This window comes from Rutidosis leptorrhynchoides, chromosome 3, assembly GCF_046630445.1.
Source record: "Rutidosis leptorrhynchoides isolate AG116_Rl617_1_P2 chromosome 3, CSIRO_AGI_Rlap_v1, whole genome shotgun sequence".
In the NCBI taxonomy this organism is placed as follows: domain Eukaryota; kingdom Viridiplantae; phylum Streptophyta; class Magnoliopsida; order Asterales; family Asteraceae; genus Rutidosis; species Rutidosis leptorrhynchoides.
Genome location: NC_092335.1, coordinates 669795150 through 669816395, shown reverse-complemented (window position 1 = coordinate 669816395; position 21246 = coordinate 669795150). Strand labels below are relative to the sequence as shown.

At 35.1% G+C, this 21246-nt stretch overlaps 2 protein-coding genes across 4 annotated transcripts; one reads left to right on the top strand and one right to left on the bottom strand.

Annotated features, from left to right (window-relative positions):
* The first annotated feature begins 492 nt into the window (after positions 1 to 492).
* Positions 493 to 12302, top strand: LOC139903004 (uncharacterized). 3 transcript variants are annotated; one of them, XR_011777855.1, is made up of 15 exons: positions 493 to 619; positions 1218 to 1274; positions 1365 to 1415; positions 1634 to 1687; positions 1806 to 1847; positions 2000 to 2121; positions 2321 to 2397; positions 7804 to 7849; positions 7960 to 8233; positions 8472 to 8528; positions 8887 to 8952; positions 9261 to 9335; positions 9419 to 9493; positions 11811 to 11998; positions 12033 to 12302. XR_011777855.1 is itself a non-coding variant. In XM_071885756.1 (14 exons), exons 1-14 carry the CDS (start codon positions 598 to 600, stop codon positions 11795 to 11797), a joined length of 1047 nt encoding a protein of 348 aa, XP_071741857.1. In that variant the 5' UTR covers positions 493 to 597; the 3' UTR covers positions 11798 to 11990. The 3 variants fall into 3 exon arrangements, 1 of the variants encoding a protein (XP_071741857.1); XM_071885756.1 differs by lacking the exon at positions 12033 to 12302 and having other exon boundaries at positions 11769 to 11990; XR_011777856.1 differs by lacking the exons at positions 2321 to 2397; positions 7804 to 7849.
* Positions 12303 to 13434: 1132 nt separating this feature from the next.
* LOC139899338 (isoamylase 2, chloroplastic-like) lies at positions 13435 to 16673 on the bottom strand. The gene is made up of 2 exons (XM_071882167.1): positions 16571 to 16673; positions 13435 to 16177 (listed from the first exon to the last, which is right to left on the bottom strand). Exon 2 carries the CDS (start codon positions 16047 to 16049, stop codon positions 13575 to 13577), a length of 2475 nt encoding a protein of 824 aa, XP_071738268.1. The 5' UTR covers positions 16050 to 16177; positions 16571 to 16673; the 3' UTR covers positions 13435 to 13574.
* Positions 16674 to 21246: the final 4573 nt, after the last annotated feature.

Here is a 21246-nt window from a genome sequence, read left to right as displayed (position 1 = left end):
AAAATCCACTGGGTGCGGCCGCCCCCTGCCCCCACACACTTTCGCCCCTGCACATTAATAAGGTCGTTTTACTCAATTCTTATTGTTGACTCTAAATAATTATCAAACAGTTTATTTTTCATTCAGAGCAAATTTTATTCATAGGCTCTGTACTATTTTTAAATTATGAATCATCAGTGCTAAATTATTCAGTTTTATCAAAACACACCAACAACTAACAACTATGTATCTATATATACGTGGATGGTAATATCATATTGTTATTTGTGTCAGATCAATGTTCATATTCTTTGGGGAATTGATATTTCCAAACTTGTATTTGATAGATACACACAAATTCACTAAGTTACGCTTAATGATGTGTTATACAAATTTTCCATTTCAAAATATTAAAGGGTATAACTGAAAAGTAAGTGTCTATCAATTACATGTTTGGAATTATCACCTCTGTTCTTTAACTTCGTTCGGTCTAATTTTATAAAACCACAAACCAAGTGGTCGAGGGTTACTCGCAAGCTTATTATATTATATTTTCTCTCTAAAATATATTTTATCTTATTATTTTTTTCTCTATAGCTTTCGCCGCCTCAAATCAACATGCCTCGCAGAAGCTCAGGTGGTAAGTATCATCAAACATTTAATTTTATTCGTTGATTTCATTTAATCGTTTCAATCATGTGACGATGACGATTCGGTTATTTTCGATTTATTGTGAAAGGAATTTGTAAACCATATTAATTATTTAGGGCTTTTTAGCCGGCACCCTGAAGTGTGTTTATTTGTCACAAAATCACAGACTTGATCGAGATTTAGCTGTATCTTTGCTATGTTGACTTGTTTTGAAATCGATTTAGCTGTAACTTTGCTATGTTGTTTAAGATGAAACAGTTAACTGTACGAAAAAGGATCCAATTTGCCATGTTAAAATAAAGGGGGGGGCGTTTGGATCAGCTTATTTATCTGGTTATCAGTTTAGTGTAACATCATTAGTCTAATAAGCTAATTTATAGTACTACTAGTTTATCAGCTTATCTTATTGAGTTAATTAAGCAATAAGCTTTGAGAGGATAGATTATAAGGCCTCTATGTTACTGGAGAGCTAGAGTGATTTTGCGCTGTGATATATTGGTTGACATATACATTGCTACATGTATGCACCTTACTTATAGTGGTTGTGGACTGATTAACAATAAAATGGGCGTCTGATTAATTTGCAGGTTTGAAAAAATGCAGCACAAATATCAACATGGGAACAAAACAAAAACCTATGAAAGGTATGATTCAGTTTCTGGCTTTTGGCAAGCTAGGCCTTGTGTTTATCACCTGATGCAGCATCTTTTTGTTTGTTTGTTTGTTTGTTTCAGTATGTTCAAATAAGAATAAGAAGAAAATCAAGGGGGTAGTAGATAAACAAGGTAGCCACTCGAATTTTTTTTGTAGGCTACTACAAAAATATGAAAGTTTAGTTACACTTCCATGTTCCTTATATATATATATATATATATATATATATATATATATATATATATATATATATATATATATAGTAATTGCTGCCTACATGTATGCACCTTTCTTCCTTCTTATTGTGGTTGTGGACTAATTAACAATAAAATGGGCGTGTGATTTGCAGTTATGGAAAAATACAGAAATATTATAATGGGAACAAAACAAAAACCTATGAAAGGTATGATTCAATATCGGTAATACTCCATCTTTGGACAATGTACGTCGTAAGTGTATTGTATCACCTGCCTTGTGTTTATCACCTAATGAAGCATCTTTTTGTTTGTTTGTAATTTCAGTATGTTCAAATAAGAAGAAAATTGAGGCGGTAGATAAACAAGGTATCCACTATCCACTTGAAACAACAATATCATTGTCTATCTTACTTACTGCACACTAACATTTGGAGTTATTTAAGTAGCTTGTTTATGTTCTTGGTTGCATAAGCCATAAGTTCTTGAGAGTATTTTTGGATTATATATATATATATCAGTTTATCTTGCTGATGCACCTATTTTGGATAAAAACGTCAAGTCTCCAAATGTGTACAAAGTTCCCTTGAAGGAAGAGGACCACAAAAGTTGGCTCGAGTTTAAGAAGCTTGATGAGTGGAGGGTATGTAGTACTACATTATATATATACCATGACCATATATATAATAATAATAATAATAATAATAATAATAATAATAATAATAATAATAATAATAATAATAATAATAATATATAATATATTAATATTATTTCGTCATTCTTTTACTTTTCACATACTTATATACATAATGTTGACATCCTACTGTCTTAATTATTGACAGGATCCACTTACCACAATACATGATAGATTGTGGAAGATACGATGCCCAGTTAAAGTTGATCATCCTTTTGTTGTTGTATAAGTAGATAGAATAGAGGAAGAGAGATATTGAACTTGTATGTTCTGGTACATTTGATATCACTACATAAGCTTCCATTATATAGGAAGAACAATTACATAATATATCCCTATACTATAACTAGAGTATAACCTTATACAATTATAGTTGTCTAATATTCCCCCGCAAGCTAAGGACGGGTAACAACCTGTAGCTTGGATCGTAACTGGAGAAATCTTGGTAAGGACAATGGCTTGGTGAAGATATCAGCAATCTGATCATCAGTAGTTATAAACTGAACTGAAAGTTTTTGTTGAGCAACTCTTTCTCGAACAAAGTGAAAATCAACTTCTACATGTTTTGTACGTGCATGAAAGACTGGGTTAGCTGAGAGATACGTAGCGTCAAGGTTATCACACCATAAGGTAGGAACCGATTTAACAGGAACACGAAGTTCACGTAATAGATCTTGAAGCCATGTTAGTTCTGCAACCGTGTCAGCTAGGGCTTTGTATTCAGATTCTGTTGAGGATCGAGAGACAGTCTTTTGTTTTCGAGCAGACCATGATACTAGGTTTGAACCAAGATATATAGCATATCCTCCCGTGGATCGACGGTCATCTGGACAACCTGCCCAGTCAGCATCAGAGAAGCTAGTCAGCGAGTTGTATGCTGAATCGGTATAGGCATGAAGCACTGTTCCGGAGTCGTGCATAAATCGTAAACCATAATTGGCAGTGCCTTGTAAATAACGGAGAATTCGTTTAACTGCTGACCAATGATTTATCGTGGGACAATGCATGTACTGACAGACTTTGTTGACTGCGAAAGTGATGTCCGGTCGAGACAATGTAACATATTGAAGGGCACCCACAATTTGACGATATTGAACAGGGTTGTCAAATGTTGCACTATCACCAAGAGCAAGTTTGGCGTTGGTTGTCATTGGAGATGAAACTGGTTTAGCATTAGATAAGTCGGCGCGTTCCAAAAGTTCACGGATGTATTTGCGTTGTGATAGAATCATGTCATTACCATTCCTTGTGACTTCAATCCCTAGAAAATAAGATAAGTTACCCATGTCTTTAATAGCAAATGAGCGGCTGAGACTTTGTACAACCTTATCTATTTCCTTTGTATCGTTCCCTGTTAAAATAATGTCATCAACATACACAAGCATATATAGAAGAGTGTTCCCATTAGAGTAGATAAATAAGGAAGTATCCGTTTTCGACCCATGAAATCCAAGAGAATGAAGTGCTGTAGAGAGTCGATGAAACCATGCTCTAGGTGCTTGCTTTAATCCATATAAGGCTTTGTGAAGGAGGCACACATGATTTGGTGTAGCTGAATTGACGAATCCCGGTGGTTGTTGTAGATAAACTGTTTCGTGAAGATCACCATGTAAAAAGGCATTTTGTACATCAAGTTGCCTGAGGGACCATTTCTGAGACACAGCCAAGGAGAGAACAACACGAATGGTTGTTGATTTTACAACGGGGCTAAATGTTTCCTGATAGTCGATGCCTGGTTGTTGTCGAAACCCTTTAGCAACTAAACGTGCTTTGTAACGTTGTACTGCCCCTGTTTGATCTCGTTTTAATTTGTATACCCACTTGCAATCAACCACATTAGAATTTGGAACACGAGGTACTAGTGACCAAGTACCATTCCGCACCACGCTGAATACTCTTCAGTCATGGCTTTACGCCAGTGAGGATCTTTGTTAGCAATGGTAAAATTTGCTGGTTCAGTGTCGGACGAGGGACCTCTTGTATGATAGGAGGTGACCTTATGTTGGTGGATTTGTTTTGGATTGGGGCGAAGATTGGCTGGTCGAGAACGAGGAGGTGGCTCAGTGTTTGTGGTAATGGTGGTAGTCGTAGCAGTAGTCTGAGGTAGTTGGTTGTGACTTTGTTTAGGTAGTGATGAGGAGGTTTCTGAGCGACGATGATATGTGTGAATGATAGGTGGTTTGATCGTGCCGTGTCCAAGCGGTGTAGTGGTGGTATTTTGTGGTTCTGGTGGGACAGAATGAGTTTTAGGAACTGTGAAAGGTGAATCTTTAGTTTGTGAGGTAGGATTTGGATATTTAGAGATGTAGGGATTGACTGGATGTGTAGAAATGGTTGTATCAGATTGTGTAAAAGGAAAAGATTGCTCATTGAATCGAACATGACGGGCTATATAAATATGATCCGACTTTGGGTCGAAACATCGATAGCCATGATGGGCAGTACTGTAACCAAGAAATACACAAGGTGTAGATCGAAAATCCATTTTGTGGTTGTTGTATGAACGAAGATGAGGGTAGCATTGGCACCCAAAAACTCGAAGAAATGAAAAATCAGGTTTATGTTTGAACACATGTTCAAAGGGTGAGGTTGCTGAGTTTGTTCTGGATGGCATTCGATTGATAAGATATACTGCAGTTCCAAAAGCAAAATGCCAAAAACGTTGTGGTACATGTGATTGAGCGAGTAGAGTAAGACCGGTTTCAACAACATGGCGATGTCGTCTTTCAACCAAACCATTTTGTTCACTTGTATGAGGACAGGAAAGACGATGATTGATGCCTAGTGGAGAAAAGAATTGAGAGAGATTTCTAAATTCACCTCCCCAATCAGTTTGGACAGATTTGAGTTTGGTCTGAAATTGTCGTTCAACCATTGCAACAAATTGCTTAAAGGTGGCGTAAACATCAGATTTGAGTTTTAATGGGAAAAACCACATAAATCGTGAAAAGTGATCAACACACAGCAAAAAGTATTTGTGACCATCGAAGGAGGTAACAGGCGCAGGTCCCCATACATCACAAAAGACTAAATCCAAAATGTGCGAACTTTTATAAGTAGATGGTAATAGATGAAGTTTAGAGGATTTTCCAACATTACATGAATCACAAAAGGTGGTTGTAAACTTATTTTGTAAAGGCAAATGATATTTAGATAACATGGACTTCAAAAGTTGTGGATGTGGATGTCCGAGTCTTTGATGCCATGTAATTGAAGATGCACGGGTAGTGGAGAATGCTACTTTGTGAACTTGTGAAGACTGAGGAAGATGGAAGGAGTAAAGACCACCATTACTTGGACCCATGAGGAGGGTAGTGTGTGTAATCTTGTCCTTCACATCAAAGAAAGTCGAGTGAAATTCAAAATACACATTGTTATCAAGACAAAACTTTTGTACAGAAAGTAGTTTATGTTTTATTTCAGGAACATGAAGTATGTCTTTGAGGGAAAAGGTTTTGTTTGGAGACGAAAATTGTGAGGAACCAACGTGTAGAATGGGTAAACCCTTACCATTGCCAACATGAAGATTGTCCTCACCGTAGTAGACCTCGGAGTTGCCAAAGTTGGATAGGTCTGGAGCAACATGGTGACTAGAGCCTGTGTCTGGGATCCAAGAGGTTGACGCTTGGGAGCGATAGTCTGTAAAGTTGGCTGAAGGTGACTGTCGTCTCATAGCAGCAGGGTTACGATTAGGACATTGAGATGGGATGTGCCCAATCCCACACCTGTTGCATGTGCCAAAAACTGTGTTTTGATTAGAAGCCCAGTTAAATGAATTTCGATTACCTGCTTGATTTCTGTTGTTATAGTTGCCTCTTCCACGTCTGTAATCACGTCCACGACCACGGTTATTGCCAGATCGGTTAGTGTACATGGCTTGTGCAGCCGGTGTATGGGCAGGTTGAGCTTGTAGTCCAAGTTGAGATAAAAGCAATTGTATGGCTTGAAGCTGATCTGTTTGTGAAGCGGGCAAGACATTATTAGGAGCTGGTGAATTGCGACTTTGTGTGCTAGTCGTGAATGCTTGAGCTGAAGGAATGTCGGGTACAGATTTCTTGATCATGTAGTCGTGGTCTGATAGCAGACCATGAAGGTCTACAAAGGTAGGTGGCTTTTCGCGGCCCAGAAGGCTTGATTTTAAACCGTTGTATTCCTCTCGTAATCCTGATATAACTAGCATCACCAAATCTTTTTCTTTCATCTTTTCACCTATGTTAGCGAGCGCAACATCGTATTCTTGAGTCCTAGTTAGGTAGTCTGCGGTTGTTTCATCTGGCTTCATCTGTAGTCTGAGAAGCTGGGTTTTCAAAGTGTATTCTCGAGAGGAAGTGTGAGGAGCGTAGGCACGCTCAAGGGACAACCAGAGATCACGAGACGTTACTCCTTGAACATGTTGGAATGATGCTTCGGATATGGTAGAAATGAGGAGCATTCTTATATGAGCATCATTAGAGACCCAATTAATGTAATTGGGGTTTGGTGTTTGAGACTGTGTTTCTTCATCTTTTTCTGATGATGGGACATTTTTAGGTGGACAAGGGATTGTGCCATCAATATAGTCAAATAATTTGTTTGTGACGAAGAACGGTTGAACCATTGTCTTCCAGTAACCATAGTTTGTGGGAGATAAGGTGAAACCAAATTTGTGAGAGTTGTGTGCGGCTTTCTCTGTTGGAGTAAAGGTAGCTAACATTGCCATTTTCAGAAATAGATAAAAGATAAGGTAATAATTTTTTTTTTTTTTTTTTTTTTTTTGTCTTTTTTTTTTAATAAAAAGTATAAATTAAAAATATAAATATAAGATAACTATAACTATTGGAGTTAGATAGGAAAGAGAGTACGAGTAACACTGTATAAAAAAGGAAGGATGAAAGTTAAAAGACTTAATTTTTTTTTTTTTTGTTCCACAGCTGAACAAACAAGACCGTAGGTGTACAGTTGCGAAAGGCGGCGGTTGACGGTGGTTCGGAGCCGGAAAAATCTGAAAATTTCAGGGATTGATCGGAATTTGATTCCTAACGTAGTGGTGTTAGCGGTTTTCTCTGATTTTGTCCGGATCGTTCTCGATCGAAAAAGAAAGTCGAAAATATCCGGCGACTGTGGTGGCGCGTGGAGGCGCGTGTACTGGCGGTTGTGGCTGAATCTTCTGTGCGTGTGTTCGGAAATTAATTCCGCATGTAGCTGGGTTGTTAATTTGGCCGATTAAGGTTGTATTGAGTTGCGGTGATTTTGTGGGTTGACCGGATTTAGTTGTTATGACCTGAAAAGCTCGTTTCTGATGTGAACGTTCCGACAACGCTGCATTCACAGAGCATACTTTGATTTTTAAAGGTCAGTTTTTTTTTTTTTTTTTTTTTTTGTTCCGGGACTGTTGCTGCCGGAATAGTAGCTGCCGGAATTGTTACCGGAATAGTGGCTGCCGGAATTGTTGCCGGACTTAGGCCTTTACAGCTCTTGATACCATATAAGTAGATAGAATAGAGGAAGAGAGATATTGAACTTGTATGTTCTGGTACATTTGATATCACTACATAAGCTTCCATTATATAGGAAGAACAATTACATAATATATCCCTATACTATAACTAGAGTAGTATAACCTTATACAATTATAGTTGTCTAATATGTTGTTATACGTGATTTCGCGACTGCTGCTTTCAACGAGGTCATCCATATGGTATATTATTTCTAACATTTGTTGATCATAATCAGATTCTTTGATATTTTTTTGAACTCTAGTAAAATAATTTAAAATTTAATTTATATAAATATAAATTTTGTATGTAGTACGGTAAGAACATGTCAAACAGCAGCATGTCTCATTCTGAGGTTATGAGATGCAAATACTTTATTATGGACAATAACTATATCTTCATGATGGAGATGGAAGCAATTGAAGAAGGCATTTTGGGGGACTACAAAATCGTAGTTGCATGTGATGTTATTAATGGTAGCATGTCGTTGCTCCAAAAAAGACTTCTTGACACTGCCCCAACTGGTAAGATAGCAATGATGTTGCCTCAACTGATTAGCCTCAAAGATGATTACAAAGCTTACAAAGGTTAGTCACTACTGTACTATAATGTACTTCATACCGGGGGATGTTGGAGTTAGTGGGGTTTTCCTAAGACCTTTATAATGGGACGAAGGTAGTATTAAATAATTGCAGTGCGGCCTTAATTATATATACTCTATTATTTCTTATTTTTTATATTTTTATTACAAGTCAAATGAATCAGTGAATTACAGTATTATTTTTTACAAGAATACATAATGCGTTTCTGTCACTTTATATCCAGCTCTCAAGAAAGATATAGAGATCAAACTGGAGAGAGCACACGAATCCATGAAAAAAGGTTCTTATTACTTCTTTTGAAATCTACAATATTAGTATCCTATGCTCATATCATGCTTAGCTACATGTTTTGCTAATCTAAGATTTTAATAACTGAATAAATAAAGAATAAACAAATAATTTTATGAAAACCATCACAAGATAGCCCAATAAGGTCTCAGGTTCGAATCCTATCTAGGGAGAATATCTAGTTGTGGCCAGCGATGGGTTGAAAACAGCCTAGGCTACGTACATCGGCCAGATTATATTATATGACACCCTAAATAGACTTATCTGATGATTGTTCATAAACAGGTGTATGAGGAGGTCTTTTTACATCTTATTTATCAACATTTTATCCTCCGTTTGTCTGTGTATAGGTAAGGACAATCAGAAAGTAGCAGCCAAGTTGACTAACCTCGAAAAACAGCACAAAGCTATAAAAGGTTCATTTTAATACTTTTCATCCATGATCAGTAATATATTGCAGCAACATCTTATATTATTCTATCAATCAATATCAAAGAAAAAATGTATCAGCTATTATAGGCATATGGAGTGACAGATCTTTTGAATGCTAAATATAAACTCGAACAACCCGTGTATATACACAATACACTGGTTTGAATGCTAGTGTGTGTGTGTGTGTGTGTGTATATATATATATATATATATATATATATATATATATATATATATATATATACACACTCAATTGTTAGAAAAGTGTTACATTTTGTGGTTTACAAAATAGGTAAATGCGACATGCTTTATCATGAGATTGAGTCGCAAATACCAAAAGGTTGGAGCAAAAGGAGTGATCCAAGAGGTAGTAATACTTTTATGTTTTGAAAACATGTACGTGCATAGCGTAGCTGCGATGTTTAAATAATATCGTCGATCCATTTACAGACATAGTTAGCAGTAATCCGTCCAGAGGTTTGATAGCAAAAGGAAGTGGGTACGACTACTATGTTTGCTCGCCAGGTTAGTTTCTTTTGACATAAATATACTTACGTATCAAGCTAGTGATCTGTTATCATATATTCATATATGAACTTGAGGGAGGGTGGGAAGTTTTTATATATATATATATATAGGGAGAGGTTATGGTACATATTGTGTTATGCTAAGAAGGATACTGAGGAATTTCAACCGTCAGATTAACCATATTGTGTTATGCTAAGAAGGATACTGAGGAATTTCAACCGTCAGATTAAACCGATCTAGCAATTAAACATAGAATACTTTTAGTAATTATATTTAATAGAAAACACACCAAGGGGTATAATCGTCCTAACATATTCTTCCACCATCTAAATATGGCTTGAAAATCGGCACTTTTATAAGGCACTCGCCATTAATTTATTCCAGCAAGAATCATCACCAAATAAAAAAAAAAATTATAAATTTGATAGTACTTCTTAAATATGATACATAAGGGACTACAATATACGGAGTATTAATTATACAAAAAAAAAATTGTACACCAGTGCTCGAAATTGATGCACAAATACCAATAAGTTCAATGTCTTAAAAATTTGATACACCGGTGCTCGAAATTGATGCTCGAAAAGTGATGTATATAACATAAATTCTGAAGAATATATTGATACACCATGAATTTTCATGTGCATAATTAGAAAGTAATTCACAAAAAGTTTGTTGTCCAAAGACCTCTTGGATTGATACATTATGTTTTTGATTGACATGAGAGTTTTGATACACATATCAATAAAAATAGTTATACAAACGACAAAAACTAGAACGTAGACAACGTTATTTGATGCATAAATCTAAGATATATGATTTTTAAGATGTGATACATAATATTCTAGTTGTGATGTACACCTCGATCATAACCGTAGGTTAAACATAAACTGAAACTCAAAAAAATCTTGTCGGAGAAGACGCAGAGTTTAAACTCACAGAAAGAAATAGTCATCATGTATGGTATCGCGTTCTTTAGACAATTGCAATCAATTATTCCCGAAAACAAACGTAGACTGAATTTTATTTTCTTTACATACGTATTAAATATAAATGGTTTCTTATTGTGAAAAAGAAGAAGATGATAAATTAAACTTCCAGAGAAATGTAAATTAAACTAAAATAAACATTGTTCACCTTTTATTAGCATTATTCACCTTTTATAACCTCGAGAGATATCTAAACTAAATTAAAACAATACCTTCACTACAATTTGTTATATCCAGATTATCAATTTCAGTGAAAGAGTTTTAAAATGCAATATACAACATCATGGTAAATTATAGTTACAAAAAACGTCAACGACCATGCCTATTATCATGGTGGACGTTACATGCACACTTGGGAGCAAAAACATTATAGTTTAGTAGACCAGATTACCCTTAAAAATAAAATTATTATTTTTGATTTAAAGGACACATGTCAATAACTCATGTCATCCTACTTTATGTATTTTAATACTCCATGTAGATGAACCAATCTATATATATATATATATATATATATATATATATATATATATATATATATATATATATATATATATATATATATTGGTAAGATCAAGAGGGAAGTAACCATTCGGGGGAAGCAATTTTTTTTTTTTTTTTTTTTTCGTTTTTTGAAAAAACTTTGTTCACTAACATTATAGATGAGATGAAAATATGAACATTTAGTAGAGACACTTTGTGATAAATATTTTTATTTTGGCGGGAAAACGCTCGAAGAAGTAATATATAACAATTATCGTGTTTTTCGAGCGTATTTTGAGGTTTTAGCTATTGGAGTTTAGATATTAGGGTTTAGATATTAGGGTTTATAAGGTTTAGATATTAGGGTTTAGAAATTTAGGTTTTATGGTTTAGATTTAGGGTTTAGATTTAGGATTTAGATTGAGTTTTTAACACGAACGGTTTAGAGTTTAGGGTTTAGAGTTTCCATAAACCTAAAACACCAAACCCTAAACCCTAAACTCTAAATCGGGTTAAATTTTACTTCACAAAACATGAAAAAAAAACCGTTCATATTCTTCACGAACAATATTATCTTGAATGTTATTTTTGTCGATCGTTTTCCCGCCTAAATAATAACATTCATCACGAAGTGTCTATTCTAAATGTTCATATTTTCGTGTGATCTTGATGCCGGAAAAAAAAAATTCAAAAAAAACGAATTTTTTTTTTTTTGCTTCCCCCCGCTTCCCCCTGATTGGTTACTTCCTCATTGATCCTGCCCCTATATATATATAATCTTTTAATTTTCTACTTTTCAGGATTTGGATTCTTCAAATATTTTGGGTGAATACTTGTGACAGGGTCTACTCGAAGAAATTGGCAAGGCATAGGATGCATGTGTCTAGAATCACTACAAGAAAAATGAGGACGAGCGACAAAGGCTTTTTGCGGCGATGAGATGTCGCTGCTAAAAACCCACTAAACGGCAAAATTTTCGGTCTTTCGACCAGAGTCGTGGTGAGAGAATAATGAAATTAATTAGAACATTAGTGTGAGAGAATAATGAAATTAATTAGAACATTTTTAACGCGGCGTCAGAGCCTCAGAGGGGTCCCGTCAGACCCGATGGCGTCGGGTGACGCCCCCTAATGCCTATAACCGGGCGTCAGACGTGACGCGATAGGGGTCAGTTGATTATTTAACGGGAAAAAATCGTCAATGGGACGTGTTGCGAGCTGATTGGTCCACGAAACTAGCCGTTGGGCAACAGCTATCAAGCCCATTTTTCAGTTTTTTATTTATTTATGTAAATTATTTATATATTTATCTACATAAACCCATTCAAACTCTCATTTTTAACACACCAAAACTGATAGGACCAACATGACTTTGACACTGAAATGGGGCGTCAGGTTAATGAGTGTCAAAACCTGACACTGCCACGTCACAAGCAGATTACACTTTTTGATCAAAAAGTACCCAATCTACATGTGACGTCACAAATATGGTTAAAAATGGTCTTAGAATAATTGTATTACTGAGAGAGATCAAACGCGTAATTAGTGTAGACCCCGTATAACTATGAACTTAAGGAAATAGAGATAATTAAGCAATGGGCAATATAAATATAAAATCAACTTAAATTTATATGAAAAAATATGAGACAAAATGTCGTGATCTACGATAATTGATATGTATTACAATACAATTATTACAGTCATGATCATTATGAGACAAAAATGTCGATCTAGAGTTATAAATCCTGGATTTACTCACATTTCATCTTGATAAAACGATTAATTTAAACAATTACTCCATACATTAAAATAGATTTTGGTCAAAGATGCCGTCTATTAACACTCTACTGGTGAATTGATATTAAGCGTTCACAATCTATGAATCAACTATGCCATAAGTCTTCATAATTGTGACACGGTTCAGATAGAAAATAAAATCACATATCACCATACATACTATTTGCACACGGAGCGTCATTTCTGGTTAAAACTAGGACTATTAACGAACCGAATTCGAGTCGAGTAAGAAGCTGAGCTTGACTCGTTCGGAAAATTCTTTGTTCGAACTAGACTCGAACTAGATATATAATTTCATAATGTGTTCTCGAACTCGAATACTTTTTCCATGTTCAAACTTGAGCTCGATACTCATTTAGTTGCTTCTCTACCTCTTGTTGGCCCAGCCATACTTGCGGGCCATTAGACTACTATTAACCCTGCTTATGATGTGGAGGCCGATTTGGTAATTTTTGACCAAAAGGTGCAAATATGTCTGTGACGTTCAGAATTTAACCTTCATTAACAACACTCTTAGTATCTTAAATACTTTCAGTTGACTGTAGTGTACGAGTTTACCAGCAACTCAAACTAGCTTAAATAAATGTTACTGTACAAAAATTACTGCCTTCTGTGTTATCCTGGTCTGAAAATAGTCTATGCATAACAATAAACTCCATTTCATGAATCATGAATGACATTCGTTATTATATGAAATATATAATATTTTTACTTGTCATAATTACAAAAACCTAAATCCTTTATGATAAAATAAAGATTAAAGATCAAGAATAACAACAAAACATACCGGTACAAAGTGTATGGCGAGCGTTAACAATCTAATCTCCTAGCCTCAAGCAACACACAACTATGAGCCCCCATTTCATAACTAAGTGATCCCGGTATCTTCTCAAGAAAAGTTTCACCATTCGCAGAAAAAAATTCTGGGTAAGGAAGACTCGTGTCTACCAACCGGGCCCACACAAAACCTACACAAGGTGGCGGCAACATCACGGTTACTGGACCATCTCCGCCGTTAAAAGCAGCAAACATGTCACCAGTTAATTCATTTTCATCATCTTGGTCAACTCGGTCAACCCTTAAACTCATGGCTAAGAATTTACTACTGGGATCTTCCCAATTTGGTGGAGATAAATCCGGACCATACCATTCGATATTCTCGACCTTCAAAAACTCCCTACTCTGAAGAAGATCATTTCGTCTAACTTTTAACGCTTTCAAGAACGAAATGAACTGAATCATTTGATTAGCGAAACCTGTCTGTAACGCTTTCCAGTTGAACGGTTTTCGGTTCAAAGAACCCTTACCCCCTGATGACTGACCACATTCATCTCCCATATTCCACACAGGAACACCCAAAGAAATATATAAAATAAACACAAAATTACGAATTTGTTTGAGTCTAGTTTCAAGAACGGTTTTATTCTTTGTGGGGCCCTCTTCGCCACAGTTCCAACTTAACTCGTTAACATTACTAAAACTCACCGTATCAACAAGCGAAAACCCGTGGTTACGTGCCACGTAATTAAACGCAAAAGCGGGCCCACGACCGTTTAAAAATATATCACCGCTCCCACATAACCGAGTTGCAAGATTACTAACAAGACTCTCGCCTTTTAGAAAATTTCTCACATCACAACAAAACTTTGTATTCATTTCAGCCCATCTCTTCCAATGAGGAAAGTTGAAATCTTTTATAGATTTGTGAATTGGGTCGAAAGAATCAGCGATAAGTTTGACTTTTGAGAGTATTGGGTCAAACGTGATCGCTTCGATTAAAGGTGGGCGAGAAAGATTTTCGCCATCCAACCCACGTAACATTGAAGAAGCATTGATGAAACTAAACCCGTCGATATGGTACTCGATCACCCAGTGTCTAAGGCTATCAAGGATCAGTTGTTGAACAACCGGGTGGGCACAGTTGAGGGCATTTTTGTCAATATAATAAGTCGGTTTATCTATTTTGGACAACGATGATTCTGCACAAGTATGCGTGAACACAACTTCAAGAAAAACTTCGATCCCGTTTGCGTGTAATCTCTTTACCATTTCTTTCATTGAATTAGGAGGTCCAAACGAATTATGTGGTGAAAAGAAATGGGAAGGGTAATACGGTCCTAATTTCTTATCAAATGGGACTACTGGTTCTAACAATGTTGCATTAACACCTAAATCTTTAAAGTGGTGTAACTTTTCATTAACACCCAAAAACGTCCCACCGATATCGTTTGTTAAGTTGCTAGATGCATCTCTCGTGAAGTCGTTTACATTTAACCGATAAACGATCAGTTTCTCCATGGGAAACTTAGGGCTGACATCACCACTCCAATCGAAACTAGGTTCTCTGCAAATTTTCCCAAGAAAATTTTCTTCTATAACTTTAGCATACGGATCTAATAAAACCGAACTCACATTAGACTTTCCTTGACTATCAACTCTACATCGATAACCATAAGACGCAAAGTTCATGGCACTATCTAATGATGCGTGCCATATGTCACCAGATCGATTAATGTAAGGATCTAGATCAATCTCTAAAGCAGGCTGTTCTTTTGAATCGTCATCAAATAGGCACAAAATCACACTTTTTGCGGTTCTAGAAAAAAGAGCAAAATTGATAGAACCATCAGCTGAATACGAAATACCGAGAGGGGCGGGACGCCCGGATTTTATCCCCACCGGGAAACAGAACTTTGTATTTCTATGGCTTTTGATTTCAATCTTTTCGCCATTAAGTGAATATTCTAACAAAAATGAAACATAAAAAGGAGCTAAGCTTGCATCAAACTCCAATTCAACTGAATTTTTCACAAAAATCGTTTCAAAGAGTCTAGAATAACTCGACTGCAAAGGTATTAGTGACGATGAATCAGATCTGAATATTCCCCAATTCATAATCAACACATCATCATTACCATTAAGTTGCAAAGAGGAAACTTCAATATTAACTCCATACTTTCCATCTTTTAACCTAGTAATAATAACCTTTACATGTCCACCCTTCTCTGTCCTAAATAAATAAGTGGCTAACTTATCAACTGTTTGAATAATTGGAAAAGTGGAAGCAGCCAAAACTCGTATTCTACGATTATTGTATGAACCTTTTAAGACATTCTTCACAATCTCTCCAAAAACAAGGCTATGATCCACATCCCATCTTCCTAAACTTTGAGCAACATTTTTACCATATTTACAACTATCAACATAAGTTAACTTGGAGTGTTTGATAGCTCCACTGGTTACGCGGGGAGACTGAGTTGCACAAGATATTGAAAGCATTGTCATTTATATGTCTGAATCAATGAAGTATTAAAGTCTACAACCCCAAACACATAAATTGCAGAATTTACTACTCAGTTCTTGTTCTTTCTCTGTTTGTAGTAAGAAGAGTCAGTGAAAAATCACTTTCAGGCCTGCTTACAGCAACAGTAAAAAAATTTGGGAAAATTACATAAAAAGGTAACACAATTTCCTTATTTAGGACCTATAAATGATCTCCATTGGAAAATAGGATTATAAGTTCAATTTAAATACAAAGAAAGAAAGATAATATGCAACTAAAATTGAGGTTAATTTGGACAATTATAATGAAAAGATTTTAACAATTTTACAGATTTTAAATTAGAATCCTACCTAAAAGTTCGCCAGAAATTCAAGAAAATACATCGAAATCTTTGATTAGTTAAAAAACCTAATTAACATCATCAAGTATTAAATCTAGAAATTACGAATCTAGAACATTTATTTATACATAATCATAAGAAATGAACAAAATAGTGAGAACTAGAAGAAAAAAAAATACTTACAGCATTGAGTGAGATTTATGATTAGCTGAATCTGTGTATCAGGGTGAAGATGATGAACAAAATTGAGTGTGTGTGAATTTTGGGATTTTAAGTTGAAGATAGAAAGTGTGGAAATGTGCGAAATTCGAAATTAAATCTCACTGTTTTTGAGAGCCGCATATATTTATTTTATGAAAGAAAGAAAAATCATGATTTTTCAAGAATATGGCAAAAAATATTGTTTCACTAATTCTTTTTCTTTTTGCGCTGGTCTTAGCCGAGTTGTCTTAAATATACAAGTATCCCTTGGTGCTTTATTTTTGTCGGTGATATTGTTTTAGTATCTGAATATCAGGATGAGCTAAATAGAAGGCTGGAACAATGGAGGAATGCCTTAGAACAAAATGGACTGTGGATTAGTAGACATAAATCGGAATATCTTAGATGTGACTACGAGAGGATCGAAGAAGATCACAATGTTACAGTTGATATTCGTATTGGGGACCAGGTCCTACTTAAGTTGTGTGCACAGTTAAGGGCATTTTTGTCAATATAATAAGTCGGTTTATCTATTTTGGACAACGATGATTCTGCACACGTATGCGTGAACACAACTTCAATAGTGTCAGAACATACACTGTTTCTCGAAAATATATTCCATTCGTAAATGGTAGCGAACCGTTTGAATGAGGGTTTGTCAAACCCATATGACCATGTAACATAAGTTCTCGCTTACACCCGGCAAGTGTGACTAATGATAATCGAATTGAGGATTTTTGTTCAAACTCGTATGTAGAATGTTTGTTTTCCTGTACTTGTGTTCACTTAGTAAAAAGAAACGTTTATGTTTTCTCATCCCAAACGTAGGTTCAAAAGAGTAAAAGTGGGACTATGATCTCACCTTGAGTGTACGTATGTAAAAGTACTTCAACAAGTAAACGTGTGCAAGAACGAATGCTAGTCTTGACCTAAACAAATAGGTTTGTATCAATATCGGTAAACATGGTCGGTCAAAGCGTTCAATTAGTCCTATGGCTCGTTACGACTCGATTACAAAAGCATGTGAGTCAAATTGTCACGTTTCATGCAAGGTACAAGTATAAAAGCATGTTAGAACGATTGCACAAACATTTGGTTAAGTTTGATTAAAAGTCAACTTAGGTCGGGTCAAAGTCAACGAAAAAGTCAACACGTTCGGTTCGGGTCCCGAACTATTTTTCTGAGGTTTTTAATCATATATGAGCATGTTAGAACAACATGTGAATCGGAGGTCCGTAGCATGGCAAACATTTTTCATAATTTGACCAAGTTGGACAGCCCACTTTGGCGCGTCGCTCGGGTATATGGCGCGCCGCGCCATTACCTGTGCAGAAAATTCTGGCAGTTTTCAAGTTTAATGCACGAACCTAACATCAAACAATCACCATTTATGACCCGCAAACAACCAAAACATGTATCTTATATCATCGGAAAGGTATTTTGACAAGGAAAACAACTAAACACATTTCATCAATCACATTTACTTTTACAACAACCAAAATCACATTCAAAGCTCCTCATTTAATGCATTCAAGTTCATAAATGAAATTCGATGATTCGGCAACCAATTTTCATGAATGATATGCCGTTTCGAAGGTGATCAAGCATACAATGCAACCTAACACTTACAAATAACATTTCATGTCATTCAAAGCATCAAAAGTCCATTTCAAGTTCATCAAACCCTAACCCAATTTCCCCAAAATCACTAATCAAGTTCATGAAGTTTTCTAAAGCAACCTACACATCAAATTGAAGCTAATGATACTCGGAACACATTTAATACTTGCACTTTATCATAACAACAACATTAAATCATCCAAAACTCAAAATCAAACACACACTATTCATGTTCATGCTAGTTACACTAAAACAACGAGATCGAGCATATAAATCATATATTCATGTTAGACTTGAGCCATAGACACTAACTTACAACTTTATAAGTTAAAAACATCAAGAACACAAAATCTAGTGATTTTAGAAAGTTACCCAAATGTAATGAAATCGGTATGGAATCGAAGAGGAAGTTGCAAGGATTCCAAATATACAATTTGTTTGGATTGAAGCTTGATCGATTTGATTTAGATGATAAATCTTTGAAATGGAGAATTGAAAGAAAATGTGGAAGTATGAAAAGAAAATGAAAATGAAAATGGAAAAGAATGGGGAGGTGGGTGTTGACTAGTCAAAAGCTAGTCACATCTTTGCTCCCTTGGCGAAACTAGTCCCTCGAGTTCGGTTGCGGGTGCGTGAATTACCTAAACGAGATAATTTAAAACGCATTTTAACGAAAGATGTTATAGTCATATAACGGACTTAAAATAAATAAACGGAAAAGTGAACGGAAAAAGGCGGGATGTTACACAGAGGGTGTCGTTGATCAATCAAATATATTGGTTGAATTTGATGATGCGATAGCAGAAGGTGTGGTGGTTCAGCGGCATAGTATATATCATGAATGTTTAGGCTAGAAATCTGTATTATTTTCAAGAATTGATGTTTTAATTTTGGATTTTGACTCATCGTTATATCATGAGGGTTGGTAATAATGCTTTCAAGATTATAAATTTGTGCAAAAGTCATGTAAGTGATGTTATAGGCTTTATCATAAGGGAGTTGATTCGCACATCACTAGAGATTATCTATACACCACTAAATATGTTTTAGAGGGTTGTATAGTACAAAACTATATTGCATATTTTGTGGTGTATAGATAATTTTGGTGGTGTACGAATCATCACCCTTATCATAAACAATATTGTTAGTTTGACATATGGCGGTAAAATCGATAAAGTACGGAGTAGCTATTATTGTGCATCTTTTTTGGTAATGAATTGGTGCAAAATTCGTATAAATGATGGTATATGATTTATTATATAAAATACTTTGAGTTCTCATTAGTAATTATACTTTTTTATTTGGAAGACACATGTTGTCGTTACTTAAAACCTTAATTTTATATGTTACATATTTGTAACATATACATATCATACCACATTATATTGAGAATATTATATCTATAACTCACAACGCTAATTGTTTGATAAACTGAATTATAGTTACATGATTATTTTTATCACCCCTTCAATGCACGAGCTCTAAAATTCAAGTTTAATAATATTGACGGTTATATGGGAAACTCGGCCGAAGACATTAATATTACATCAAAAAGTTACATTGTCCCCGCTTTGCAACTTTATACATCGAACATACTCCTCGATACGAACAGCCGCTTATTAATACTTTTGAATTTAAGTTCATTACTTTAGTTTGGACATGATTCAATTATGTATCATGGTTCAAGATTGCCTTATCTTATCATCATCATCATTTTATAAAACTCGCCAAATCGCGAGTCTTTAACTAGTGTTGCATTATTTCTCCGAATGGTACAACTCAATAAGCAAATCATACAACCATAAAAATAAAACTAAAATCTCCTATCTATCTATCTATCTATACATTATATAAAACAATGTTTAAATTGTTTACGTGACATCTTCTCCTTACACATTTTAAAAAAAATTCTAGGTGGCACCATAAAAATTAATCTTGAGTTTTCCTTAATTACAGTTAAATTTAATTATCTTAAATGTGAATATCATAAAAACTAATCTTGAGTTTTCCTTAATTATGGATATTTGTTTCCGAAACTAAAATATTGATGATTAAGAGTGATAAAAACTAATCTTGAGTTTTCTAAAACTAAGGGTGCGTTTGTTTACCTCTTAATAGAATGATTCAACACTGAATGCTGAACCATTCAGCATTCAGTGCGTTTGTTTATGACATCTGAATGATATATATGGTGCTGAATGATTCAGAATTCAGCTCTGATCCATTCAGAGTTAAATCACTCTTTTAACCATTAAGAGCCTCAATTTTCTGTAATATTCTCCTAAAATCACATCTCAATCACTTAACTAACAAGTATATTGAATTTTTTTATTCATTTTACACATTAACAGAGGCGAAACTAGAATTTTTTCACCGGGGGAATTTTTTTTTTAAACCGTAGCAATTTTTTTGGACAAAATTTGAAGATTTTGGGGCAAAAGTTGGAGATTTTGGGGTAAAAGTTGGAGAATTTGGCTACACCTGACAATCGGGTCGGGTCGGGTTGGGTTTGGGTCGGGTCGAAACGGGTTTGGGTTTGAATGAGTCCGGGTCTAAACGGGTCAGAAATTTTGAACAGGTCCAATGGGTCGGGTCAAGAGCGGGTCGGGTTGGGTCGAGACCCATTTTCCCCCGGGTTGGGTCGGGTCAAGACCCTTTTTCTTAATTTTTTTTTTTATGTTTCCGATTTTCGTTTTCATTTTAAGTTTCGCGTTCCCAAATGAAGTTTTCGGATTGGCAATGGGAAAAAAAAAGTTAAAATAAAAAATTTCGAACAATAAAAAAGTGAAAAAAAAATTTATGAAATTTTTTCCGAAAAAAAAATTTTTGAAAATTTTTTTCAAAAAAAAAATTTTTGAATTTTTTTTTATGTTTCCGATTTCCGTTTTCATTTTCAGACTCACGTTCCCAATTGAAGTTTTCGGATTCGCAATGCGAAAAAAAAAATTTTAAAAAAAAAATTTCGAAGCAAAAATTTTGAATTTTTTTTTCCAATCACATGTGATTTTCACGCCACATGTCGCGATCTCATTGATTCC